This window comes from Podarcis liolepis (genome assembly GCF_965112155.1).
Source record: "Podarcis liolepis genome assembly, chromosome: 16".
In the NCBI taxonomy this organism is placed as follows: Eukaryota; Metazoa; Chordata; class Lepidosauria; order Squamata; family Lacertidae; genus Podarcis; species Podarcis liolepis.
In genome coordinates, this window is record NC_139567.1 from 39,447,476 (window position 1) to 39,460,305 (window position 12,830).

The 12,830-nt window shown below is 45.9% G+C and overlaps 1 protein-coding gene across 1 annotated transcript in view; it reads right to left on the bottom strand.

Annotated features, from left to right (window-relative positions):
- Window positions 1–12,830, bottom strand: part of APPBP2 (amyloid beta precursor protein binding protein 2) — a 39,291-nt gene that overhangs the window by 4,695 nt on the left and 21,766 nt on the right. The window contains exons 2-9 of the mRNA XM_083479928.1: window positions 12,053–12,141; window positions 9,975–10,126; window positions 9,201–9,324; window positions 5,084–5,252; window positions 2,872–2,961; window positions 2,459–2,526; window positions 2,274–2,379; window positions 876–1,000 (exon numbers count right to left, since the gene is read on the bottom strand). Of these exons, the coding sequence (XP_083336054.1) occupies window positions 876–1,000; window positions 2,274–2,379; window positions 2,459–2,526; window positions 2,872–2,961; window positions 5,084–5,252; window positions 9,201–9,324; window positions 9,975–10,126; window positions 12,053–12,141 (923 nt within the window). The remainder of the gene's footprint in view (window positions 1–875; window positions 1,001–2,273; window positions 2,380–2,458; window positions 2,527–2,871; window positions 2,962–5,083; window positions 5,253–9,200; window positions 9,325–9,974; window positions 10,127–12,052; window positions 12,142–12,830) is intronic.

The following is a 12,830-nucleotide window of genomic DNA, read 5'->3' on the forward strand; positions in this document are numbered from 1 at the left end:
CTCAGCTCATATTTAAGAACTACATTGGCCGCCAGAGGTCACTAGGAATTCCAAGTAAGCAAGAGAGAGGGCACCTGGAAGCATATTTTTTACTAGCCTGCTAAGAGACTAGAAGCTTCCATGTCCAAGTTAGTAGTGTATTTACAAGGCTGTCATGACCACATTTTGAAAGCTATCTGTAAGGGAGAGACTCAGTGGGACCTGCAACAAAATGTTGCAGTATCAAGTGCTTCTGTTCAGTTTGTCCTGGTTCCCACCCAAAACCAATAAAACCAACTTTTTTGTAAGTAAATAAATGCATGTTTATTATTGCAGAGTATCAATACCAACTCAGCATCATGGAAAGAGTAGAACACAGTCCAAATACTCTTAACAAGGCCAAGGGGGAGGAACAGTAAGAAGCACAGGATCAGGTGCTCAAGATGCAGTAGTGATGGCCTCCCACTTCAATGGCATTAAAAGAGGGATTAGACAAATTCACAGAGCATAGGGCAACCAATGGCTGCTAGTCATGATGGCTATCTACTATCTCCAGTATCAGAACACTGATATTTTTTTTTTAAAAAAATACATTCATATACCATTTAACTGTAAATGAAACCTCAAAGTGTTTTACAGAGAATATAAAACACACGTTGACATTCCTAGCACAGCAGCCCAGGTGGCTCCAAAAGTTCTCCAAACAACAACAGCAACCACAAAAAAGCTTTGCCGGCAACAAAGGGAATGGACGTGACTTGCAATCTCTCCCACATGGGGTCTGAAGTGGTACAGCCCCAGCAAGACATGCTTTTTAACATTTGAATATATATATTTTTTTACATTACGCAAGAAGAAAACCTTTGGGTCCAGAAAAGTGTAAACAGAGTACTCACAGCGCATTGTCAAACTTCCCAGAACTGTACTGGTGAACGTAGGAAGAGTAAGCCAGGTCTTCGTGAGCTGTCGCGACATGGATGTTTTTGCCCCCAAATACTGACTGTCTGATGTCTAGCGCGGTCTGAAACAATTTGAGTGAGAGACAATATTCAATTAGCTAGGACCCAGAAGCTGCCATAGACATTTTTAAAAGCATGGCTTGTGTGGGACAGATGAAGCATTATTTGAAGTAGTATCTCACACAGCTGTCGACACAAGTCACCAATGGGTAAAATCTAATAGGAAACATGATGATGATTTGTTTAATTTCTATACCACCCTTTATCTGAGGACCACCAGGCTTTTGCAAATGAGGCTGGGCTCGCAGGGAGCCTGAGCTGCTGCGTCCTTCTTGGGCAGCCTGCAGCTGGAGGGCAGCTGAGAAGGACGGGGGGCTCATGACACCCTGCACCCCCCAACTGTGCCTGAGCAATGGTCCTCTCTGGTAGCATAAGTCATAAACTTATTATTTTTGTTATAAAGATCACCCTAGACATACTTTCACAAAGCCCACACCTTCGAATAAACCGGAGGGACCATATGGCCATGGGCTTCTTTGTTTGTAAATAAAATAATGTTGTGCCATATTGCAAAAGAATGGTTTCTTGCAGTATGTCCTCCAAGCACTTTCAGCTCATGGAAAATTGTTTCTAGAAGAGCAATTTGCGAGACTTTTTGAATACCAGCAATCTATGTTGTCTAAATCAAATGTCTTCTAGAATTGTGCTAGTTGCTCTTGCTGCTGTTAATAGGTGTCAAATGAGTTCTTTATCTCTTTTTTAGATCTCTATCCACATCTATATATAGATCTAAAAGAGCCAGGTAGGGGGAGGGAGTGATGTTCGGTCTTGTTATTAAAGAAATCTCCCTAAAGATCCCCCCCCCCCAAGAAATCTCAATTTTAGGGCACTCCCAGCAATTTCAATAATAAAACTTGTGCCCACAAAACCACTGGGAGGGAAGCAAATCCCTTTTAGTTCTCCACCCACAACACTCTGGACCTCTTTTTCGGGTTTCTTACCAAGGGATACTGCTATTTTTTTCTTCTACTATTTTCATAAAATTTGCCCATAAAACACTAGAGGAGATTAAGTGAATCCTCTTTTAACTGCCCCAAACTGCAAAGGCTGTTCTTCCAGGAAAATCACTACAGCTTTCCTTCTGAAGTCTGGCAGGATTAATCTGCTACCATGGGGCTACCATGCCTGCAAATTTTATCTGCTTTGGCAAAAAAAGTAAGTACAGTAACAAAACTTCACCTGCAGTAAAGAATTCTGAGCAGAAATAAACACACACATGCACAAAACCACTTAACAGAATCCTGAAGGCTGCACACACGCAGCAAAGGACCTTACCTGATAAATTGCAACCGACTGGCATATATTGTCTACGTTGAGTAAGTAAAACCCATAGTCTAGTAGTGTGTCTGAATATTTTGGGTGTTTGGCTCCAAAGTGCTCCCTGGAAGATAGAAACACAACTTAGAACCACAAACAAGATGCAGCAGGCAGTAATATTTGGAAACAGGGCATATACTCACCGTGCAAGATACACCGCATGTTTTATTAACTGTTCGGCCTTCTTAAATTCACGTTTTACAACACAAGCCTAAGCCAAGAGGAAGAGAAAGCAGGCATGAGATACCATGAATATGCAAAGGCATTCTTGCCTGCCTATGGGCAGCCACTGTTCAAGAATAGCCATCGACTCTGCTAAACTGAGTGGAAAGCCTGTCCCATTAAAAAGGGGAAAGACAGAGCAATGAATTGTCAGGAAAAGCATAAAGGTCAACACGTCTGAAATGCTGCTTTTGGAATTCATTTGTTGATTTTCTCCTCTATGGCTGATTCTTAACAGTACTAGATGCTGCCCACTTCCCTCTGCAAGAAACACAGAATGGGTTCCATCCCTGCTCAATTGCATGCAGGCTATTTGTAGAAGAGTTAGATTTACCTTAGAAGCTTGCCGTAAAACGTCCACGACTACTTTTACTGGCAATCCAACTGAGATCTCCTTCATGGCTTCTATGCACCATTTGTAAGCCTGTGGAGCACCCAAGGATATTGTCAGGATTATTCAAGATTTTATAAAAAGCCTCAAATTTTCTATGTGCTGTGCAGAATTATTATTTTTTTCCAAATGCAAAAGCAGCTCTTGTTTGCAGGCTTACAATCTGATAGCCAAAGGAAAAAAGGAAACAGGGAGGGATGATGAAACCAAGCAAATTCAGGTTCCAGCAGGGTCACTGTCAATGGTCAATGCACCTGGGCATTTGCCAAGAACCCTCAATGCAGCAGGGGATCCATTCAGAAGAGCCTCTTAGACCTGTTCCTCCTCTTCATTGGAAACCTGCTGGTTCACCCTGCCTCTCAATAACAGAAGGTAGTGAGCAGCAGGAGGAGCTGCCACCGGCTTCATCCTCTCAGGCTCTGACTGGCACCAATGAGGAAGCAGAAGCAGCAGTGGCAACAATGGCAGAGAGAAGACACAGTGAGGGAAGCAGAGGGTGGAACTGAGGGCGTCAACCCCAAGGGCTGTCCATCAAAACTGGTACTGGGTTCCAATATCACAATACACACAAACACATTGACTTTATTCACTGAAGTACCGCTCTGCCTTTTCAACTAAACCTCTATGGAGATGAGATTGTAATCTCTAATGAAAATCAGAGAGAAGGCTGGGAGTGGGGAGGCAGGTGCAGAACCCCCAATGGGGCTTGCAGATCCCTTCTCCTGTCCTGACTTCCAAGCCTGGCCGTTCAAATAAAGTTTAGGAGCAGTTGGTTCGCAGGAGCCTCGCTGCCCCACCACTTATCTTTTGACCTTTGGCCTCCTGGCCAAAGAGAGCTCTCCAGTCCTTAATCCAGCACCTAAGATTGTCACAGAAATCTAAACAGAGGCTCCCAAGAACTTGGCTTTCAAACTCTGAACTATGAGAATCTGCTGTTCTAGCAAGACTATCAGCTGTCGCGATGGTGTGGCTGGGTGTCTGTCGAGGTGTAAAGCTGAAGTCAAGAGCAGAGGAACAGGAAGTCCTAGGGAAAGGCACTCTGGCAAACTGCATGGAGCCAAGAGTCCTGCAAGAGATCTTGGAGCCACCAATCTCCAGGGTGATGGAAGGGCCGTAGCCCAGTGGTAGAGCATCTGCTATGCATGCAGAAGGTCCCTGTTTCAAACCCCGGCATTTCCAGGTAGAGCCAGGGCAGACTCCCTATCTGGAACTCTGGAGAGCCGCTGCCAGTCAGCGTAGAGAATACTTACCTAGATGGCCTGACTTAATATAGGGCAGCTTCCTATGTTCCTAAATTGTTTGTTCCCAGCTGAGGATTTAAACACTATCCCAACAAAGGCTGCGAAAACACTTCGGTTCCTGCAAACTCTGGCACTTGAACCTGAGCCAAGTGCTAGCTTTAGCCAAATGCTAATTTTATTTGGCACCACCTTACCAGCTGGAATTCTGTCACCAAACCTCAGTGAAACCTGCTTTTGTCTGCCCACGCGCTGCCGCCGAGTGAACCCACAGAACACTTTGTGCTGGAAAGAATAGCTGGCCTGTTCTTATTACATAGGAAGCTGCCTTGTAGCAAGTCACTGGTCCGCCTAGTTCAGCACTGTCTACACAGAAGCGTTTCAGGTGGAGGCCTCTCCTAGTTTGGCCCGAGATGCCATCGGGGATTATTATTAAATATATTCATACTCCGTCTGTCTCCCAAGTTGGGATTCAAAACAGCTTACAACATTTTAAAAACATAATTGTAAGACACAGATTAATAAAGGCAAGCTAGTTAAAAACAACAGTTAAAATACGGCAAAACACATTTCGAACTGGCATTAAAATATTGACTGCCCTGACAGCGGTCAACATGGTCTGCACCTGGTTTTCAAAGGCCTATCGGAATAGGAAGACCTTAGCCTGCTATCAGAAAGACAGCAAGGAAGGAGCCAGTCTAGCCTCTCTTGGGAGGGAATTCCACAATATGGGAGTAGCCACAGAAAAGGCTCTCTCATGTCACCACCAAGCATGCTTCTGGTGTTGGTGGGACCGAGGGAAGGTGCTCGACTGAGGATCTTAGCACTGAAGCTTCTGCATACAAAAGACATGCTCTGCCACTGAGCTACTTCCCATGTGGAGACATTTTAGGCTGGATTCTGCGAAAGATGCTCACCTCATCGTAATGGCTCTTTGCAAAGAGCAGGGCACACAGCTCCCCATATAGAGCAGCTTTGTTGGCTTGCTGGCCGTGCTTTGCTAGCTTGTCCATGTAAGACTGCGCTAATTTGAACGTTTCTTCTCCCAGGTGGTATTTACAGTTGCCATTCCGGACGTGCAGCAACCTAGGGCAAGACACAAAAGGATCTTGAAACCTTGAGCGGGAAAGTTGCTGACCAATTCAGACTATTAAAAGGCTTTGTGATCTTGCATCCTCAAATGAAACACGGAAGCTTCTCATCACCGTTAAATAGTATTTTAACATCCTAAGTAATTTCTTTAATGCATGCCACCAAACCACAGGCAGGAAGACACGTTCAGAGGTAGCAGCCTGGTTCAGATGCAAATGTTGGTTCAACAAACCATTGTTTACTGGGTCATTGTTTACTGCTTGGCAGGGGGTTGGACTCGATGGCCCTTGTGGTCTCTTCCAACTCTATGATTCTATGATTCTATGATTCTAAGAAGTAGTATTTCGCCCATGTGTTCCTCTTCCCCTCTCCTGGATGACGCAATGCAAGACCTCGGCGGTTTGTTAAACCAGCTTCCAGTGACTGGGTTGGCCTTTGTCTACAGACCAAGATAGAAACCATTTCTAGTTTGTAGTCAGGGATTAAACCACAGTTGTCCAGTTCAGATGCAACAGGAAACTCTGGTTTAACAAACCAAAATGTTTTGCATTGTGGTGTACAAGACAAGTGTAATGAGCTCACTGTCGAGCCAGTATATCACAGAATACCAGGTGCATTTTAAAAGCATGCAATAGAAACACAGGATTGAAAAATAAAATAACTTATCCTTATTGGAAAAGAAATACTGCCCCTGACCTCAATTACAGATTTAAAATATGGCATACTGCAGATGTGTCTGAGGTATTTTGCTTTCTGAAGACTTAAAGGGAGGATAATACTGATGGATTTATGAGAAAGTAGATTTTGCTTGTGGCGTTGTAGAACAACAAATTACAAGACATTACACAGCTGTGTGTGCGCGTGTTTTATTTATTGTGAATTGCTATGATTAATGAGTGGTTAATGAATTTTGTAGCAGTCATATGAGTTGTACATTTTGTAATATTTTTTTTAATAAAAAAAGCACATTCCTTTCCCAATTTTTTTCTGAATACACCAAAGGATTGTACTTTGGACACATGCCTCTGGTAATCTGACCATTTAATTCAGTGAGTGTGTGACACCAATAAACTGGCCAGAGATTAAGGGTTATCTTACAAGGCACTACAGCTCCATACACATCACACGTTTAAAGCACATTCCCTCCCACCACCAAAAGAATCTTGGGAACAGCAGTTCACCCCTCACAGAACAACTCCAAGCACCCTTAACAAACTAGTTTCCAGGATTCTTTGGAGTGAGGAATGTGCTTTAAATGACTTTCCAGTGTTTGCTGAAGACTTCTCTTTGCTGCCAGGCTTATGCAGACAAGAAAAATATGTTTCATGGTAAGTCAGCTGGTGGTCCTTTTTTTGGTATTGTTCTTAATGTATTTTTAATCGCTGTAAACTTCTCTGAATTTTTAAAATGAAATTCCAGTATAGAAATATATTTTATAAAACAATAAAGAGATAAAACATATGGTGTGGACGCAGCCTGCATGTGACTGAAAGCACTGGAAGGAGTGCCGCCACAATCACCCTCCTGTTCTAATAGCCTCCCCTCACCCACTTTAAGATGCCTCCCAGGAGGCGAGGAGGCTCTTGGCTTTTAAACAACCAGGACATGCCTGCTCCAGAGCAACCAAAGAAGCTCCTCCCCAGGACAGAGCAGGCAAAACTTTTTTTGGGGGGTGGGGGGAATGGTAAGATACCTGGAAGTTCATTCCCACCATAGATCTCAATTCCTAGACAAGTGAAAGTTACTCTGTTTAATCCACCTTAAGTAGTAATTTATTAAAGGTAAAGGGACCCCTGACCATTAGGTCCAGTCGTGGCCAACTCTGGGGTTGCGGCACTCATCTCTCTTTATTGGCCGGGGGAGCCGGTGTACAGCTTCCGGGTCATGTGGCCAGCATGACTAAGCCGCTTCTGGCGAACCAGAGCAGCGCACGGAAACGCCGTTTACCTTCCCACCAGAGTGGTACCTATTTATCTACTTGCACTTTGACGTGCTTTCGAACTGCTAGGTTGACAGGAGCAGGGACTGAGCAACGGGAGCTCACTTCGTTGCGGGGATTCGAACCACCGACCTTCTGATCAGCAAGCCCTAGGCTCTGTGGTTTAACCCACAGCGCCACCCGCGTCCCTAGTAATTTATTAGGGAAAGCCTAAAAGTGGATATAAAGCATTAAACGAAGCCCCGAGCAGGTGAGTGTGTTCTTGCAAGGACGACTAGGAATAATTCCAAACAGCCATCTTGTACTGGAATGCTATTAGTGCATTGAGTTGCACATATTAATAAAACAGGAATAGGGTCTGTCTCCTCTTCCAGCCTTTTTTTTTTTTTTAAGACAAAGTCCTCTGCCAGTTCTGCAGTACAAGGATCTGCAGGAAATCACAGCTAAGCATTAAGTCAGCACAATCCCCCAAGAGTCAATAACAAGCAGGCGGAGGACGATGGGGGGGGGGGGACAGCAGTGACCTGGCTCTCCAGGCAGGAAATGTCACCTTGTTTGCACATCAGCAGCACACAGCAAGATTGATTGAGACCATGGCCCTGAACATGCAGTCCGTACTTCCCAGGCCTTGGATTTATTTGTTTTTTAAACAAGTGCAGACCAGGTAACAAAGAGGTCCTTGGGACACTGGAGGAAGAACAGGTTCCTTACTTGTAAGTGTGGTTCTCTGAATGGGGAATCATGGGGTGCAGTCACACCCACGGGGCTACCTGAAGGAGCGTCTCCACCTCCATCGTTCTGCCAGGACACTGAGGTCCAGCACCGAGGGCCTTCTGGCGGTTCCCTTGCTGCGAGTTACAGGGAAGGTACAGGGAACCAGGCAGAGGGCCTTCTCGGTAGTGGCACCTGCCCGGTGGAACGCCCTCCCACCAGATGTCAAAGAGAAAAATAACTACCAAACTTTTAGAAGACATCTGAAGGCAGCCCTGTTTAGGGAAGCTTTTAATGTTTAATATGTTATTGTATTTTAGGGTTTTGTTGGAAGCCGCCCAGAGTGGCTGGGGAAACCCAGCCAGATGGGCAGGGTATAAATAATAAATAATAAATTATTATTATTATTATTATCATTATTATTATTATTAACCCCAAAGAACCATCACCACAAGCTTTGTATCATAAGGCTTCCTGCTACGGATAGTCTCACTTGCCCCTTGGCAGCCACTAGTTTTATGGAAGAGCAACTCTGGGAATGGGGAGGGTGAGTGATTGGCTAACCGTACACACTCACAGATGCACGTCATCTCCCAAGATTGCTTGCCGATGAATCCCATTCCAGCAGCCATTGCGCAGAACAAGCTGGGAACCCTGGGGAGGTCCAATTTGGACATATGGGTCTCCGGAGGGCAATCCCAGAAGAATGTAAGGAGAGCTCTGCTGCCTCAGACAAGTGGCCCACCTGGTCCAATGCTTTTTCCTTACACTGGCCAAGCAGGTGCCCATGGGAAACCTGAAGGCAGGACCTGAGTTCAGCAGCACTCTCCCTCCTTGCGAGTCCCAGCAACTCATATCCACAGGCATACTTCCTCTGACTGTAGGAAGTAGAACATAGCCATCGCTGCAGGAGTCACTGACCGCCCTGTAATTTGTTTGGCCCCTTTTAAAGCCATCTAAGCCATGGAGTGGAAATGTGTGTGCTTTAAAGCGCAGGATCAAGCAGAAACACAGACCATGGCAACCAGAGGGAAGGACAGGAAGCAAAAGGTGTGCTAAACCTGCCTGACACTGACCTCTGCACTAGCTGTTTTCTGTCCCGTCAGAGTCACTGTCGCTGGGGACGGACAGGCACTAGGAAAGGCCTCCACAATCTACACAGGTGGCCTCCATGAAAAGCAGCCCATTAACTAGTTATCATGGCCACTTCATAATTTACTCGCGTTAAGCACAGACACACCCTGCAGCACGAGCATCTCACCCCCTTGCTAAAAAATGGGGACAGGGCTTACCTCACGCAACACTCCACCGCACGAAACCAGTGGAGCATCTCGTCGTGAAGTGTACATAACTGAAGGCAGGAGAGGAAGACCTTCTCAGCATCGCTGTACCAGCCGGCGTCCGAGAGGAAGCCTCCTACAAAGGCAACCGACATGGACAAGGTGTTGTGCAACCAGGGCGCCATTACCATAGAGAAGGGTCCTACACTCCCCCATTTTATTTATTTACTATTGTTAGCGGTTGGGCAATTCTCTGGATCCAAGCCACACAGTATTGACTTTCTTTTGAAGAAAGGAATTGAGCTATTTCTTTACTTTCTCTCCCCTCCCCCCAGCAGTTTTTTTCCCTTTCAAACTTGGGTCCCCAGCTGTTGTTGGACTACAACTCCCATCATCGCTAGTGCTGTTAGCTAGGGGTGATGGGAGTTGTAGTCCAACAACAGCTGGGGACCCAAGTTTGAGAAACAGCGTTCTATAGGCTGCTCCCCTTCTCGCTTCACTCACCAACACTGACTACTCCTTACCCCTCTGAACCTCCACTCACTGGCCTAGGCCAGGTGCCCGTTTGCCTCCATCTCTGATTCCCTCTTCCTTGCCCAGTTTATGGTCATGCTGTACTTCGCAGTACCGCCTTTCAGCAGCCATACGAACTGCAGCATGACGACATCCTTAGTAAAATATGTACTAGGGGAGAAAGAAAATCTTATTTCAGTTTCTTCTTCATGTGCCTCTTACAAAGTTCCAAGCAAGCAAGATAGACTAATATCCTATTTCACCCACAGTTACCTAAGACAAATCCAATCTGGATAGCTTTTTCTTTTACAGTAGCATCTGATTCTGCTATGTAGGAACACCTCCTGCTGAACGAATAGGCCAACACGGATGCCACCTTTACTCCATGGTCCATCAATGCCTGAAAACAGTGGTGAAGTAGATGTCTGCAAGGGAAACAGAAGGAAGAGGGAGAAGATTAAAACGTTTTACCTCCTTCCAACAAACACTTTGTGCCTGCAGTCCAAAGGTGTGCTTACCGGGGATAAGCTCCAATGAGTTTAAGGGGCTTACCCCTTGGGAACTACAGTGTGAGTTTCTGTTTTAACCAACAGGCACTGAACTATCAAGCCATTTACTAAAGCAGTGGTTTTCAAACAGTGTGCTGTAGCACCCTGGGGTGCCGTGAATTATGGTCAGGGGTGCTGCGGGCAACACAGGCCTCTGACCCTCTTTCCTTCCCTCCTTCCTCTGATGCCCTCGCGTCTCTGCCTCCCAAAGGCTTGCACAGCTGTTTGATGGAGCAGTTCAGAGGCCAGGGACAGCAGCAGTAGATGCCCGGAGTACTCCTAAGGAGAGGGGAGAGGGGAGAGGGGAGGAGGCTGAGGGAACACTCCATAAAGGAGGGTGTTTGAAAAAGGGTGAGGGGCTGCCAGCTCTGCAGGCAAGGGGTGACATAACTGGGCTCCTGAGCCCCACAGGGGTGCCTCAGAAAGAATGTAGTTGGTTAAGGGAGCCGTGGACTCAAAAGGGTTGAAAAACTCTGTACTAAAAAGTAAAGAGACCACAAATTACAATCTGGTTAAACCCTTTGGAACAGATGCATTCCCTGCCCTCCCTGTATCCATGGGTGGTATCCAATGCTACTCCTACTCAGAGCAGACCCACCAAAGTTAATAGATATGACTACCTAATAGTCATTTCAATGGTAGGGCTTAGTTGGATACAACACCATCTCTCTCTGCCATAATACAGGAACTCAGAAAAGCTTAACATTCGTCTACGACTAGCACATACACACTCAAACACAAACAGCTGCCGCATTTTACAGCACAGAACAGATTTATGCTGTGTCCTTGAGATGGGGTGGGGTAGAAGACACCCACCCACCCCCAAACCCTGCAATTTTCACAAAAAAATCCAAAATGCCACCTCCAGCCCAGATTTGCAAAAACAGGAAGCAATCCATCATCCGGAATTCCTGCTACAGCCAATATCAGCCACATGAATTATGCGAGCACCACAAGGCTGGGAGCTCTTAATCAACCAAACTTCCACCACCCCGACACAAAAGCAGCTGCCAGAGCCTGTTAACAGGGCTGTTAAGCAGAAGAACAAAACATACTTTGGGGAGAATTTTGCTTTTCTTCCTCCCACCCCCACAAACCTTTCCTTGCCCACGGTAGCAGAGGATACTGAATCCAGTGAGAGCCTGTTGTCTGAGAAAGCTTCTTTAGTTTGGTTTATCTGTGGTTGCCTGTGATTCCCTTCCTCTCTCCTATGTTCTTTTGTGTTTAAATTTTGTTCTGGACTCAAGACACGAAAGCTCAAAAGAGAACGCACATAGAAGAGGAAAGGCTCACTAGTAAATTCTGACCATTGTCTTCCTAGGACCCGGGAGGCCTTGCCTCCTCTGTCTTAAACTAAGCTTTAAAGAAAGCTTCTACTGTAGATACACTTACCTATGGGTTCTGCTAAACCGAATGGTGCTTACATTTATTAGGTTTACACTGTAGGGCATATTTGTGATACACCTCCAGGTTAAAATCTTTACAAAGCTATGTCTTTTAAGTCAGAACATGACTACAGTATTTACATGCTGGTAGCCAAGCTAACCAACAGGAAGTCATGGCTGAAAGCAGCTGCAAAACACAAATTTATTGGGCAAGGCACTTTATGCAAAAGGGTGGGTGCTATCCAGTCACATTCTAAGCACTGAGCACCCACTGATTCCAACCAGAGTTAAGCACTGAAACTGGTGGGGCTCAAAAATGCTCAGTGGTGATTGGGCTGCATCCAGTTATATTTTACAGGGGGAAATGTTCATCTTGCAAAGCGAGAGGAGCTGCCATTTTTGGTAAGCACTGACTTACCTTTTATCTAAAGCTCGAAGCACCTTTGCAAAAACTTCCAGTTCGCAGAATTCACTACCCAGCTGGCATAGTCGGCCTTGTTGGTAAAGCTGCAGGAAGAGAGAGAAAAGAGTTTTATGAGTTGTACTGAGTGACATAAATATCAAGCCAGGAGTGTGGGCACACTGTTCTAGCTCAGGGCATGGCTGCTTTCCGCTGATGAACGGGGTCACAAAACATTGCTCCTCATACAAAATCAGGCTACTTGGTACACCTAGTGACCAGTGGTGTATTTTTAAGGTGTCTGCCACCCCTGGGCAGAAGTGGTGCCGGTATATCCTCCCAGGAACTTGTTCATGTGCAACCTCAACAGAGCACACAAGCACCAAATTCCTTCCTCTTTGCATGTGTGTTGGGGATACCTTGACTCAACTTCGGAGTGCAAGTCCCAAAGGCCTCACAATCCCATGTGGTAGTGTGCACTTTCTCTCCATCCGCTGCCCGCCTCCCTGCTCAGGTGTGGTTTTGGCAGCACTAGTGGTGGCAGCAGCAGGGTAAAGCCTCTCCTGTCAAATAACTAGGCATGCAACCTGCCTTGCACCCTGGGGTGGTCACTGCAGGTGGTGTGCACATGGCAACACCTTCTCAGCTTTGCTGCCCTGGGCAACTACCCCATTTGCCCTCCCGTAAACACGTCTCTGCTCATGGTTTAAGCTTAACCTAGCAAGTTATCTGTCTGGTCCCATCCACTTTGCCAGCTGTGATGGTATCGCTGGGCCAGAAGGGGCAAAGTTATATG